Source organism: Panulirus ornatus, chromosome 31 (genome assembly GCF_036320965.1).
Source record: "Panulirus ornatus isolate Po-2019 chromosome 31, ASM3632096v1, whole genome shotgun sequence".
NCBI lineage: Eukaryota > Metazoa > Arthropoda > Malacostraca > Decapoda > Palinuridae > Panulirus > Panulirus ornatus.
Window position 1 is genome coordinate 17,922,797 of NC_092254.1, and position 14,182 is coordinate 17,936,978.

The 14,182-nt window shown below is 44.2% G+C and overlaps 1 protein-coding gene across 1 annotated transcript in view; it reads left to right on the plus strand.

Annotated features, from left to right (window-relative positions):
* The window catches only part of LOC139758861 (glyoxylate/hydroxypyruvate reductase A-like), a 154,770-nt gene that overhangs the window by 78,943 nt on the left and 61,645 nt on the right, over nt 1-14,182 (plus strand). The window contains exon 5 of the mRNA XM_071680726.1: nt 2,826-2,925. Coding sequence (XP_071536827.1) covers nt 2,826-2,925 — 100 coding nt within the window. The remainder of the gene's footprint in view (nt 1-2,825; nt 2,926-14,182) is intronic.

Genomic DNA, 14,182 nt, shown 5'->3' on the forward strand with positions numbered 1-14,182 from the left:
AATTTCATGCACCTATATGAGAGGTCATGCACATAGATGAATGGTCATCATGCACATAGATGAGTGGTCATGCACATAGATGATTGGTCATCATGCACTTTGATCAGTAGTCATGCACGTAGATGAATCGTCATGCACATAGTTGAGTGGTCATCATGCATATACATGAGTGGTCATGCACATAAATGAGTGGTCTTGCACTTAGATGAGTGGGTATGCACTTAGATGAGTGGTCATGCACTTATATGATTGGGCATCATGCACTTAGATGAGTGGTCATGCACTTAGATGAGTCCTCAAGCACTTAGATGAGTGATCGAGCACTTAGTTGAATTGTTATGCAGATAGAGGAGTGGTTATCATGCACATGGATGAGTGGTCATCATACACATAGACGAGTGGTCACCATGCACTTAGATGAGTGGTCATGCACTTAGATGAGTGGACATCCACTTAGATGATTGGTCATCATACACATAGATGAGTGGTCATGCACTTAGATGAGTGGTCATCATGCACTTAGATGAGTGGTCATTGCACTTAGATGAGTCCTCATGCACTTAGATGAGTGATCAAGCACTCAGATAGATTGTTATGCAGATAGAGGAGTGGTTATCATGCACATATATGAGTGGTAATCATGCACATAGATGAGTGGTTAAGCATTGAGATGAGTGGTCATGCATTTGGATGACTGGTCATGCACATAAATGAGTGGTCATCATGCACATAGATTAGTGGTCATCATGCACATAGATTAATGGTCACCATGCACATATATGAGTGGTCATCATGCACATAGAATAACGGTCATGCACCTACGAGTGATCATGCACATAGATGAGTGGTTATCATGCACATAATTGAGTGGTCTTTATGCACAAAGATTAGTGGTCATCATGCACATAGATGAGTGGTCATCATGCACAAAGATCAGTGGCCATCATGCATATAGATGAGTGGTCATGCATATAGATGAGTGGTCATGCACGCATATGAGTGGTCACGCACTTAGATGAGTGGTCATGCACATAGATAAGTTGCCATGCACATAGATGAGTGGTCATGCAGTTAGATGAGTGGTCATGAACATAGATGAGTGGTCATGCACATTGATGAGTGGTCATCATCTACATAGATGAGTGGTCAAGCACTTAGTTGAGCGGTCTTGCACTTAAATGAGTGGTCATGAATAAAGATGAGTGGTCAAGCACTTAGATGAGTGGTCATGGACTTAGATGAGTGGTCATGCATGTAGATGAGTGGTCATCATGCACATAGATGATTGGTCATCACACATATAGATGAGCGGTCATCATGGATATAGATGAGTGGTCATGCACATAGATGAATGCTTATGCAATTAGATGGGTGGTCATGCACTTAGGTGTGTGATCATGCACATATATGAGTTCTCATGTACTTAGATGAGTGGTCATACAGATAGATGAGTGTTTATCATGCACAAAGACGAGTGGTCATCATGTACATTGATGAGTGGATATCATGCACTTAGATAAGTGGTCATGCACTTAGATGAGTCCTCATGCACTTAGAAGAGTGGTCGAGCACTTAGATTAGTGGTCATGCAGATAAATGAGTGGTTATCATTCACATAGATGAGTGGTCATGAACATAGATGAGTGGTCATCCTACACGTAGATGAGTGGTCATGCACATAGATGATTGGTTATCATGCACATGGATGAATATTCATCATGCACATAGATAAGTGGTCATCATGCGCTTAGATGAGAGGTCCTGCACTTAGATGAGTGGTCATACACATAGATGACAGGTCATCACGCATATACATGAGTGGTTTTGTACAAAGATTAATAGTCACACAATTTGATGAGTGGTCATGCATTTAGAGGAGTGGCCATGCAATTAGATGAGTGGTCATCATGCACATAGATGAGTGGTCATCATACACACAGATGAGTGGTCATCATGCACATTGATGAATGGTTACCTTGCACATAGATGAGTGGTCATCATGCACATAGATGAGTGTTCATGCACGTCGATGAAGTGTCATGCACATAGATCAGTCGTCCTGCACATAGATATGAAGGCAAGCGCTTAGATGAGTGGTCATCATGAACATAGATGAGTGGCCATGCACTTAGATGAGTGGACATCCACTTAAATGAGTGGTCATCATACACATAGATGAGTGGTCATGCACTTAGATGAGTGGTCATCACGCACATAGATGAATGGTCATTGCAATTAGATGAGTCCTCATGCAATTAGATGAGTGATCGAGCACTTAGATGAGAGGTTATGCAGATTGAGGAGTGGTTATCATGCACATAGATGAGTGGTCATCATGCACATAGACGAGTGGTCATTCTGCACTTAGATGAGTGGTCATGCACTTAGATGAATGGACATGCACATAGATCAGTGGTAATCATGCACATAGATGAGTGGTCATGCACTTAGATGAGTGGTCATCACGCATATAGATGAGTGGACTTGCACTTAGATGATTGGTCTTGCACATACAAGAGTGGTTATGCAGATAGATGAGTGGTCATCCTGCACATAGATGTGTGATCATGCACTTAGATGAGTGGTTATGCACATAGATGAGTGGTCATGCACTTAGATGAGTGGTCATCATGCACATAGATGAGTGGACTTGCACTTAGATGATTGATCTTGCACATACAAGAGTGGCTATGCACATGGATGAGTGGTCATCCTGCACATAGATGTGTGGTCATGCACTTAGATGATGGTCATGCACATAGATGAGTGGTCATGCATATAGAGACTGGTCATCATACACTTATGGTTATCTTTACTTTTGACAGGTTAAATGTAAATGGGTAAAGAAGACAAGATATCCTGTTTACCGGAGTCTGTGGGGCCTGACGGTCGGTGTTATGGGACTGGGAACCCTTGGTAAAGTAGGTAAATATTGACACACTCACGTATGTTGTCTTACAACGTTACAACTGATAGTAAACAGTATGATTATTATGATGATAATTACTATTATTAACAGCAGAGATTAAATATGATGTTGGCCATAGTAATATTTATCTGTTTTTCATCTTCAACTTCCTGTACCGAGAGTATATGAAGTGCCCTAACCTATGACGTAACAGTGCACGTCTTCCTTGTGTGTGTGTGTGTGTGTTTGTGAGGGTGTGTGTGTGTGTGTGTGTGTGTGTGTGTGTGTGTGTGTGTGTGTGTGTGTGTGTGTGTTTGAGTAGTGATGCTATATCAGGATTGTGTCCAGTGATGCTACATCTGGAGTATGGCCAGTGATGCTACTTCAAGATTGTGTCCGTTATGCTACTTCACGAGTGTGTCCAATGAAGCTACATCAGGAGTGTGTCCGGTAATGCTACATCAGGATTGTGTCAAGTGATGCTACATCAGGATTATGTCCAGTTATGGTACATCAGGAGTGTGTCAAGTGATGCTTCATCAGAAGTATGTACAGTGATGCTACATCAGGAGTGTGTCCAGTGAAGGTACATCAGGAGTGTGTCCAGTGATGATACATTAAGAGTGTGTCCAGTAATGCTACATCAGGAGTATGTCCAGTGATGCTACATCAGGATTATGTCCAGTGATGGTACATCAGGAGTGTGTCAAGGGTTGTTACATCAGGATTATGTCCAGTTATGGTACATCAGGAGTGTGTCCAGTGATGCTACATCGGGTGTGTGTCAAGTGATGCTTCATCAAAAGTATGTAAAGTGATGCTTCATCAAAAGTATGTAAAGTGATGCTACATCAAGAATGTGTCCAGTGATGCTACATCAGGAGTGTGTCCAGTGATGCTACATCAGGAGTGTGTTCAGTGATGGTACATCAGGAGTATGTCCAGTGATGTACATCAGGAATGTGTCCAGTGATGGTACATCAGGAATGTGTCCAGTGATGCTACATCAGGAGTGTGTTCAGTGAGGCTACATCAGGAGTATGTCCAGTGGTGTACATCAGGAATGTGTCCAGTGATGCTACATCAAGATTGTATCCAGTGATGCTACATCTGGAGTGTGTCCTATGAAGTTACATTTGGAGTGTGTCCACTGATGCTACATCATTAGTGTGTGCAGTGATGATACATTAGGAGTGTGTCCAGTGATGTATGTGGACGTTCGTAATGTTAGGAGTGGTGCGTGCTATGTATGTGTCGTGATGCTATGGAGTGTGTGTGTGTTCGACGTGTGATGCTACATCAGGATGTGTCACTGAGCTACATCGGAGTATGCCAGTGATGCTACATCAAGGAGTGTGTCTAGCGTTATGCTACTTCACGAGTGTGTCCAATGAAGCTACATCAGGAGTGTGTCCAATGAAGCTACATCAGGATTGTCATATGCTACATCGGATGTGTCCAGTGATGCTACATCAGGATTGTCCATTGATGCTACATCAGAGTTTCCAGTGATGTACATCAGAGTTGTCAGTGATGCTACATCAGGAGTTGTCCATGAAGCTACATCAGACGTGTGTCCAGTTGTGCTACATTAGAAGAGTGTCCAGTGATGCTGTATCAGGAGTGTCTCCATGCTACATCAGAATTATGTCCAGTGATGGTACATCAGAAGTGTTTCCAGTGATGCTACATCAGGAGTATGTCCAGTTACACCAGGAATATGTTCAGTGATGTCACATTAGGAGTGTGTCCTGTGATGGTACATCAAGAATGTTTCCAGTGATGCTCCATCAGGTGTGTGTCAAGTGATGGTACATCAGGATTGTGTCCAGTGATGTTACTTCAGGAGTGTGTCCAGTGATACTTCATCAGGTGTGTGTCAAGTGATGGTACATCAGGCGTGTGTCCAGTGATGCTACATTAGGAGTGTGTCTAGTAATACTACATCAGGAGTGTTTCCAGTGATGGTACATCAAGAGTGTGTCCAGTGATGGTACATCGGAAGTGTTTCCAGTGATGCTACACCAGGAGTGTGTCTAATGATGCTACATCAGAAGTGTGTCCAGTGATGCTACATCAGGAGTTTGTCCAGTGATGTTACACCAGGAATATGTTCAGTGTTCCTACATCAAGAGTGTGTCCAGTGATGTTTCATCTGGAGTGTGTCTAGCGATGCTACATCAGAAGAGTGTCCAGTGATGCTACATCAGGAGTGTGTCCAGTAATGCTACATCAGGAGTGTGTCCAGTGATGGTACATCAGGAGTGTGTCCAGTGATTCTTCATCAGGAGTGTGTCCAGTGATGGTACATCAGGAGTGTGTCCAGTGATGCTACATCAGGATTGTGTCCAGTGATTCTTCATCAGGAGTATTTCTAGTGATGTTACACTAGGGCTGTGTCCAGTGATGGTACATCAGGAGTGTGTCCAGTGATATTACATCAGGAGTGTGTCCATTGATGCTACATCAGGAGTGTGTCCAGTGATGGTACATCAGGAGTGTGTCCAGTGATGGTACATCAGGAGTGTGTTCAGTGATGCTACATCAGGAGTGTGTCCAGTGATGCTACATCAGGAGTGTGTCCAGTGATGGTAGATCAGGAGTGTGTCCAGTGATGGTACATTAGGAGTGTATCCAGTGATAGTACATCAGGAGTGTGTCCATTGATGCTACATCAGTAGTGTGTCCAGTGATGCTACATCAGGAGTGTGTCCAGAGATGGTATATCAGGAGTGTGTCTAGTGATTCTACATCAGGAAAGTGTCCAGTGATGGTGCATCAGGAGTGTGTCCAGTGTTGCTACGTCAGGATTATGTCCAGGAATGGTACATCAGGAGTGTGTCCAGTGATGGTACATCAGGAGTGTGTCCAGTGTTGCTATGTCAGGATTATGTCCAGGAATGGTACATCAGAAGTGTGTCCAGTGATGGTACTTCAGGAATGTGTCCAGTAATGCTACATCAGGAGTGTGTCTTAGAGTATGAGTTCGTGCTACATGTTAGTAGTACTCAGAATGCGTGCTAAGATTGTCATGCACAGGGTCAGTGTGCTAACAGTTCATGCTATGAGTTCCGTAGCTTGTTCCTGGGTCATCAGGTGTCAGTGATCATGATGTGTCAGTGCACATGGTGTCGTGTAATCAGATGTGTTTGTACAATAGTTGTCCATGCTATCTTGACCTGCACAGTGGTCATGATGAGAGGTGTCAGGTGATAGGAGTGTCATGTGTTCCGAGTCATGATCATGGAGTGTCGTAGATCGAGGTGCCAGTGTGTACTCAGTGAGTACTAGGTGTCAGATGTAATGGTAGTCAGTATATGATATTCATAATCTGGTTCCGTGTGACTCAGGGTGCAGTATGTACATAAGTTCCAGTGATGCTACACAGAGTGTGTCGATTCTGGGTACATATGCTATCGTGTGTCATGTACAAATGTGTCAGTCACATCAGGGATGCGTGAGTACTAGAGTCCATGAGTATCGGGTCATGTGCTACATAAGTATGATGATCAGAATTTTCGTGCTATAGTGGTTGTTTGCTACATCGATTCGGAGCTCTCAGGGTGTGCTGTGCTCCGTGTCATGATGCATAGAGGTTCAGGAGTTAGATATGTCTGTGCTTAGGTTGTTGATGGTTTTAGTGATCTCAGAGGGTCAGTGACTAATAGAGATTCAGTAGTACATGGTATTCTGTGGTACAGGTTCTGCCATAGAGGGTCAGAGTACAGATTAGTATATTCTAGTGTTCCAGTGTCTATCGTGTCGTGTGTTCGTTCAGTAGCTTATCGTGTGGTCATATGTCCAGTGTGTCAGAGTATGTGTCAGTGATGCACATCATATTCTGTGGTAACGGAGGTGTCAAGCAAAAGTGTCAGTGATGCATCAGAATTTTATGATGCAAAGTGTGCTATTAATGTATTCGGAGTATCAGGTGGTCCGGAGTTCATCAGTGTGTCGTGTCACATCGGGTGTTAGTGGCTATTGAATTTGTGTGTGGATTGTTTATGCTAATCGAGTAGTTATGTGCATCAAGAGGTCTGTCTACATAGAGTCATAACTAATCGGTGATTGGATGTACACGTTGTCTATCCATGGTGCAAACATCAGAGTATTTAGTTATACCTGGGTTGCAGTGAGTACAGATGTGTCATATGTACTATCGGTATGTCAGTGATTCATCAGTTGTGTCAATAGTACTCAGGTGTCATGATGAATCCGGAGGTCATGTGTATGGTGTCATGGACGAGTTTCTGTGCCCTCAGTGTTCTGTACTCGTTCTGGCATCAGTGTGGTCAGTGAGACATCAGGTGTCGTAAGCTCAGGGTGTTCAGTGATGTATCAGGTGTGTCTGTACTGGGGTTCATGTGTATAATGCATGGCTACTGTCTGTCTCACAGGTGTCATGGTCACAGATTATGTGCAAGGGTCGATGTATGTGGTTGTGTAACAGGTCGTTGACATCGAGTGTATATGCACATCTTTCGTGATGTAACGTGTCCATATGCTATCAGAGTGGTCGTGCTACATAGAGTCAGTGTGTATGGTTCTCATGATCTCACAGATGTCATGAGGAATAGAAGTGTTCAGTTCACGAGTTCTTCCGGAGTCAGATGAATGGGTTCTAGTCGATGTTCATGAGCCCACAGTGTTCATGAGGTATAATGTCATGATGTACTAGGAGTGTCAGTGATTCAGGTGTGTCAGAGTAAGGTGTGTCATGTCACTAGTGTGTCAATCACGGAGTTTCATGATGTACATCAAGGTGTCCTGAGGTAATCGGATGTCTGAGCTCAGGTGTGTCATGTGACCAGATGTTCTGTGCACTCGGTTCCAGATTACACAGGATGTCTGTCTATCAGGTTCCGATGTCATGGTGGTCTAGAGCTACAAAGTGTCGAGCTACAGAGTGTGCAGTGTACGAGGTCATATGTATCAGATGCATGATTCTTATTTGTGTACACAGGTTGTCAGTGATGATAGAATCAGGCGTGTCCAGTGTGCTACATCAGGAATGTGTCCTGTGATGGTACATCAGGAATGTGTCCAGTGTCTACATCAGGAAGTGTCCAGTGATGCTTCATTAGGAGTGTGATCCATTGATGCTTCATCATGAGTGAGTCTAGTGATGCTACATCAGGATGTGTCTAGTGTGCTACATGAAGTTTGTCCAGTGATGCTACATCAGGAGTGTGTTCAGTGATGGTACATCAGGAGTGTGTTCAGTGATGGTACATCAGGAGCGTGTCCAGTGATGCTACATCAAGAGCGTGTCCAGTGATGGTACATCAGGAGTATGTCCAGTGATGCTATACCAGATGTGTGTCCAGTGATGCTACAATGGGAGTATAACTAGTGATGTTACATCAGGAGTATGTCTAGTGATGCTACATCATTAGTACGTTTAGTGATGCTGCATCAGGAATGTCCAATGATGCTACACCAGGAGTGTGTCCAGTGATGGTACATCAGGAGTGTGTCCAGTGATGCTACATCAGGAGTGTTTCCAGTGTTGCTACGTTAGGGAGTGTGTCCAGTGATGCTACATCAGGAGTGTGTCCAGTGATGGTACATCAGGAGTGTGTCCAGTGATGCTACATCAGGAGTGTGTCCAGTGTTGCTACGTTAGGAGTGTGTCCAGTGATGCTACATCAGGAGTGTGTCCAGTTATGCTACATCATGAGTGTGTCCATTTATGCTACATCAGGATTATGACCAGTGATGCTACACCAGGAATGTGTTCAGTGATGCTACATCAAGAGTGTGTCCAGTGATGGTACATCAGGAGTGTGTCCAGTGTCGCTACATCAGGAGTGTGTCCAGTGATGGTACATCAGGAGTGTGTCCGGTGATGGTACATCAGGAGAGTGTCCAGTGATGCTACATCAGGAGTGTGTCCAGTGATGGTACATCAGGAGTTTGTCCAGTGATGCTATAATAGATGTATGTCTAGTGATGCTGAATTAGGAGTATATCTAGTGATGCTACATCATAAGTGTGTCCAGTGATGGTACATCAGGAGTGCGTCCAGTGATGGTACATCAAGAATATTTCCAGTGATGCTACATCATGAGTGTGTCCAGTGATGGGCATCAGGAGTGTGTCCAGTAATGGTACAGCAGGAGTGTGTCCAGTGATGGGCATCAAGAGTGTGTCCAGTGATGGTACATCAGGAGTGCGTCAAGTGATGATATATCAAAAGTATGTACAGTGATGCTACATCAGGAATTTGTTTAGTGATGCTACATCAAAAGTGTGTTCAGTTATGCTACATCAGGTGTGTGTCCAGTGATGCTACATCAGGAGTGTGTCCAGTGATGGGCATCAAGAGTGTGTCCAGCGAAGGTACATCAGGAGTATGTCCAATGATGGTGCATCAAAAGTGTTTCTAGTCATGCTACATTAGGAGTATGTCCAGTGATGTTACGTCTGCAGTGTGTCTAGTGATGGTACATCAGAAGTGTGTCCAGTGATGCTACATCAGAAGTGTGTCCAGTGATGCTACATCAGGAGTGTGTCCAGTAATGCTACATGAGGAGTGTGTCCAGTGATGGTACATCAGAAGTGTGTCCAGTGATGCTACATCAGAAGTGTGTCCAGTGATGCTACATCAGAAGTGTGTCCAGTGATGGTACATCAGGAGTGTGTCCAGTAATGCTACACGAGGAGTGTGTCCAGTGATGGTCCATAGGAGTGTGCCCAGTGATGTTACATCAGGAGTGTTTCTAGTCATGCTACATCAGGAGTGTGTCCAGTGATGCTACATCAGGAGTGTGCCCAGTGATGTTACATCAGGAGTGTTTCTAGTCATGCTACATCAGGAGTGTGTCCAGTGATGCTACATCAGGAGTGTGCCCAGTGATGTTACATCAGGAGTGTTTCTAGTCATGCTACATCAGGAGTGTGTCCAGTGATGCTACACCAGGATTGTGTCCAGTCATGCTACATTAGGAGTATGTCCAGTGATGCTACATTAGGAATGTGTTCAGGGATGCTACATCAGGAATGCGTCCAGTGATGCTACATCTGGAGTGTGTCCATTGGTGCTACATTAGGCGTACGTCCATTGATGCTACATCAGTAGTATGTTCAGTGATGCTACATCAGGTGTGTGTCCCTTGATGCTACATCATTAGTATATCTAGTGTTGCTACATCAGGATTGTGTCCAGTGATGCTGCATCATTAGTGTGTCTAGTAATGCTACATCAGGAGTGTGTCCACTAATGCTACATTAGGAGTCTGTTCAGTGATGCTACATCATTAGTGTGTCCATTAATGCTACATTAGGAGTATGTCTAGTGATGCTACATCAGGATTGTGTCTAGTGATGCTACATCATGAGTGTGTCCTTTGATTCTACATCAGAAGTGTGTCCAGTGATGGTAGATCAGGAGTGTGTCCAGTGATGGTTCATCAGGAGTTTTTCCAGTGATGCTGTATCAGGAGTGTGTCCAGTGATGCTACATAAGGAGTGTGTCCAGTGATGGTACATTAGGAGTGTATCCAGTGATAGTACATCAGGAGTGTGTCCATTGATGCTACATCAGTAGTGTGTCCAGTGATGCTACATCAGGAGTGTGTCCAGAGATGGTATATCAGGAGTGTGTCTAGTGATTCTACATCAGGAGAGTGTCCAGTGATGGTACACCAGGAGTGTGTCCAGTGTTGCTACGTCAGGATTATGTCCAGGAATGGTACATCAGGAGTGTGTCCAGTGATGGTATATCAGGAATGTGTCTAGTAATGCTACATCAGGAATGTGTCCACTAATGCTATATTAGGAGTGTGTCCAGTGATGCTACATCATTAGTGTGTTCAGTAATGCTACATCAGGAGTGTGTCCACTAATGCTACATTAGGAGTGTGTTCAGTGATGCTACATCATTAGTGTGTCCATTAGGAGTATGTCTAGTAATGCTACATCAGGATTGTGTCCAGTGATGCTACATCAGGAGTGTGTCCTTTGATTGTACATCAGGAGTGTGTCCAGTGATGGTAGATCAGGAGTGTGTCCAGTGATGGTACATAAGGAGTGTGTCCAGTGATGGTACATTAGGAGTGTATCCAGTGATAGTACATCAGGAGTGTGTCCATTGATGCTACATCAGTTGTGTGTCCAGTGATGCTACATCAGGAGTGTGTCCAGAGATGGTATATCAGAAGTGTGTCTAGTGATTCTACATCAGGAAAGTGTCCAGTGATGGTGCATCAGGAGTGTGTCCAGTGTTGCTACGTCAGGATTATGTCCAGGAATGGTACATCAGGAGTGTGTCCAGTGATGGTACATCAGGAGTGTGTCCAGTGTTGCTATGTCAGGATTATGTCCAGGAATGGTACATCAGAAGTGTGTCCAGTGATGGTACTTCAGGAATGTTTCCAGTAATGCTACATCAGGAGTGTGTCCAGTGATGATACATCAGGCGTGTGTCCAGTGCTGCTACATCAGGAATGTGTCCTGTGATGGTACATCAGGAATGTGTCCAGTGATGCTACATCAGGAGTGTGTCCAGTGATGCTTCATTAGGAGTGTGTCCATTGATGCTACATCATGAGTGAGTCTAGTGATGCTACATGAGGAGTGTGTCTAGTGGTGCTACATCAGAAGTTTGTCCAGTGATGCTACATCAGGAGTGTGTTCAGTGATGGTACATCAGGAGTGTGTTCAGTGATGGTACATCAGGAGCGTGTCCAGTGATGCTACATCAAGAGCGTGTCCAGTGATGGTACATCAGGTGTGTGTCCATTGATGCTACATCAGGTGTGTGTCCATTGATGCTACATCATTAGTATATCTAGTGTTGCTACATCAGGATTGTGTCCAGTGATGCTGCATCATTAGTGTGTCTAGTAATGCTACATCAGGAGTGTGTCCACTAATGCTACATTAGGAGTGTGTTCAGTGATGCTACATCATTAGTGTGTCCATTAATGCTACATTAGGAGTATGTCTAGTGATGCTACATCAGGATTGTGTCTAGTGATGCTACATCAGGAGTGTGTCCAGTGATGCTACATCAGGAGTGTGTCCAGTGATGCTACATCAGGAGTGTGTCCAGTGATGGTAGATCAGGAGTGTGTCCAGTGATGGTTCATCAGGAGTTTTTCCAGTGATGCTGTATCAGGAGTGTGTCCAGTGATACTACATAAGGAATGTGTCCAGTGATGGTACATTAGGAGTGTATCCAGTGATAGTACATCAGGAGTGTGTCCATTGATGCTACATCAATAGTGTGTCCAGTGATGCTACATCAGGAGTGTGTCCAGTGATGGTACATTAGGAGTGTATCCAGTGATAGTACATCAGGAGTGTGTCCATTGATGCTACATCAGTAGTGTGTCCAGTGATGCTACATCAGGAGTGTATCCAGAGATGGTATATCAGGAGTGTGTCTAGTGATTCTACATCAGGAGAGTGTCCAGTGATGGGATATCAGGAATGTGTCCATTGTTGCTACGTCAGGATTAAGTCAAGGAATGGTACATCAGGAGTGTGTCCAGTGAAGGTACATCAGGAGTGTGTCCAGTGTTGCTATGTCAGGATTATGTCCGGGAATTGTACATCAGAAGTGTGTCCAGTGATGGTACATCAGGAATGTGTCCAGTAATGCTATATCAGGAGTGTGTCCAGTGATGATACATCAGGCGTGTGTCCAGTGATGCTACATCAGGAGTATGTCTAGTGATTCTACATCAGGAGTGTCCAGTGATGCTACATCAGGAGTGTGTCCAGTAATGCTACAATAGGAGAGTGTCCAGTGATGCTACATAGGAGAGTGTCTAGTGATGCTACATCAGGATTGTGTCCAGTGATGCTACATCAGGAGTATGTCCAGTAATGGTACAGCAGGAGTGTTTCTAGTGATGCTAGATCATGATTGTGTCCAGTGATGGTACAGCAGGAGTGCGTCAAGTGATGATATATCAAAAGTATGTACAGTGATGCTACATCAGGAATTTGTTTAGTGATGCTACATCAAAAGTGTGTTCAGTTATGCTTCATCAGGTGTGTCCAGTGATGGGCATCAAGAGTGTGTCCAGCGAAGGTACATCAGGAGTATGTCCAATGATGGTACATCAAAAGTGTTTCTAGTCATGCTACATTAGGAGTATGTCCAGTGATGTTACGTCTGCAGTGTGTCTAGTGATGGTACATCAGAAGTGTGTCCAGTGATGCTACATCAGAAGTGTGTCCAGTGATGCTACATCAGGAGTGTGTCCAGTGATGGTACATGAGGAGTGTGTCCAGTGATGGTACATGAGGAGTGTGTCCAGTAATGCTACACGAGGAGTGTGTCCAGTGATGGTACATCAGGAGTGTGCCCGGTGATGTTACATCAGGAGTGTTTCTAGTCATCCTACATCAGGAGTGTGTCCAGTGATGCTACACCAGGATTGTGTCCAGTCATGCTATATTAGGAGTATGTCCAGTGATGCTACATTAGGAATGTGTTCAGGGATGCTACATCAGGAATGCGTCCAGTGATGCTACATCTGGAGTGTGTCCATTGGTGCTACATTAGGAGTACGTCCATTGATGCTACATCAGTAGTATGTTCAGTGATGCTACATCAGGTGTGTGTCCATTGATGCTACATCATGAGTATATCTAGTGTTGCTACATCAGGATTGTGTCCAGTGATGCTGCATCATTAGTGTGTCTAGTAATGCTACATCAGGAGTGTGTCCACTAATGCTACATTAGGAGTGTGTTCAGTGATGCTACATCATTAGTGTGTCCATTAATGCTACATTAGGAGTATGTCTAGTGATGCTACATCAGGATTGTGTCTAGTGATGCTGCATCATTAGTGTGTCCAGTGATGCTACATCATTAGTGTGTCCATTAATGCTACATTAGGAGTATGTCTAGTGATGCTACATCAGGATTGTGTCTAGTGATGCTGCATCATTAGTGTGTCTAGTAATGCTACATCAGGAGTGTGTCCACTAATGCTACATTAGGAGTGTGTTCAGTGATGCTACATCATGAGTGTGTCCAGTGATGCTACATCAGGAGTGTGTCCAGCGATGCTATATCAGGTGTGTGTCCAGTGATGCTACATCAGGAGTGTGTCCAGTGATGCTACATCAGGAGTGTGTCTTGTAATGCTACATCAGGTGTGTGTGTCCAGTGATGCTACATCAGGAGTTTGTCCAGTGATGCTACATCCGGAGTGTCTAGTAATGCTACATGTGGAGTGTGTCCAGTGATGGTATATCACGAGTGTTTCCAGTGATGCTACATCAGTTGTGTTTCCAGTGATGCTACATCAGT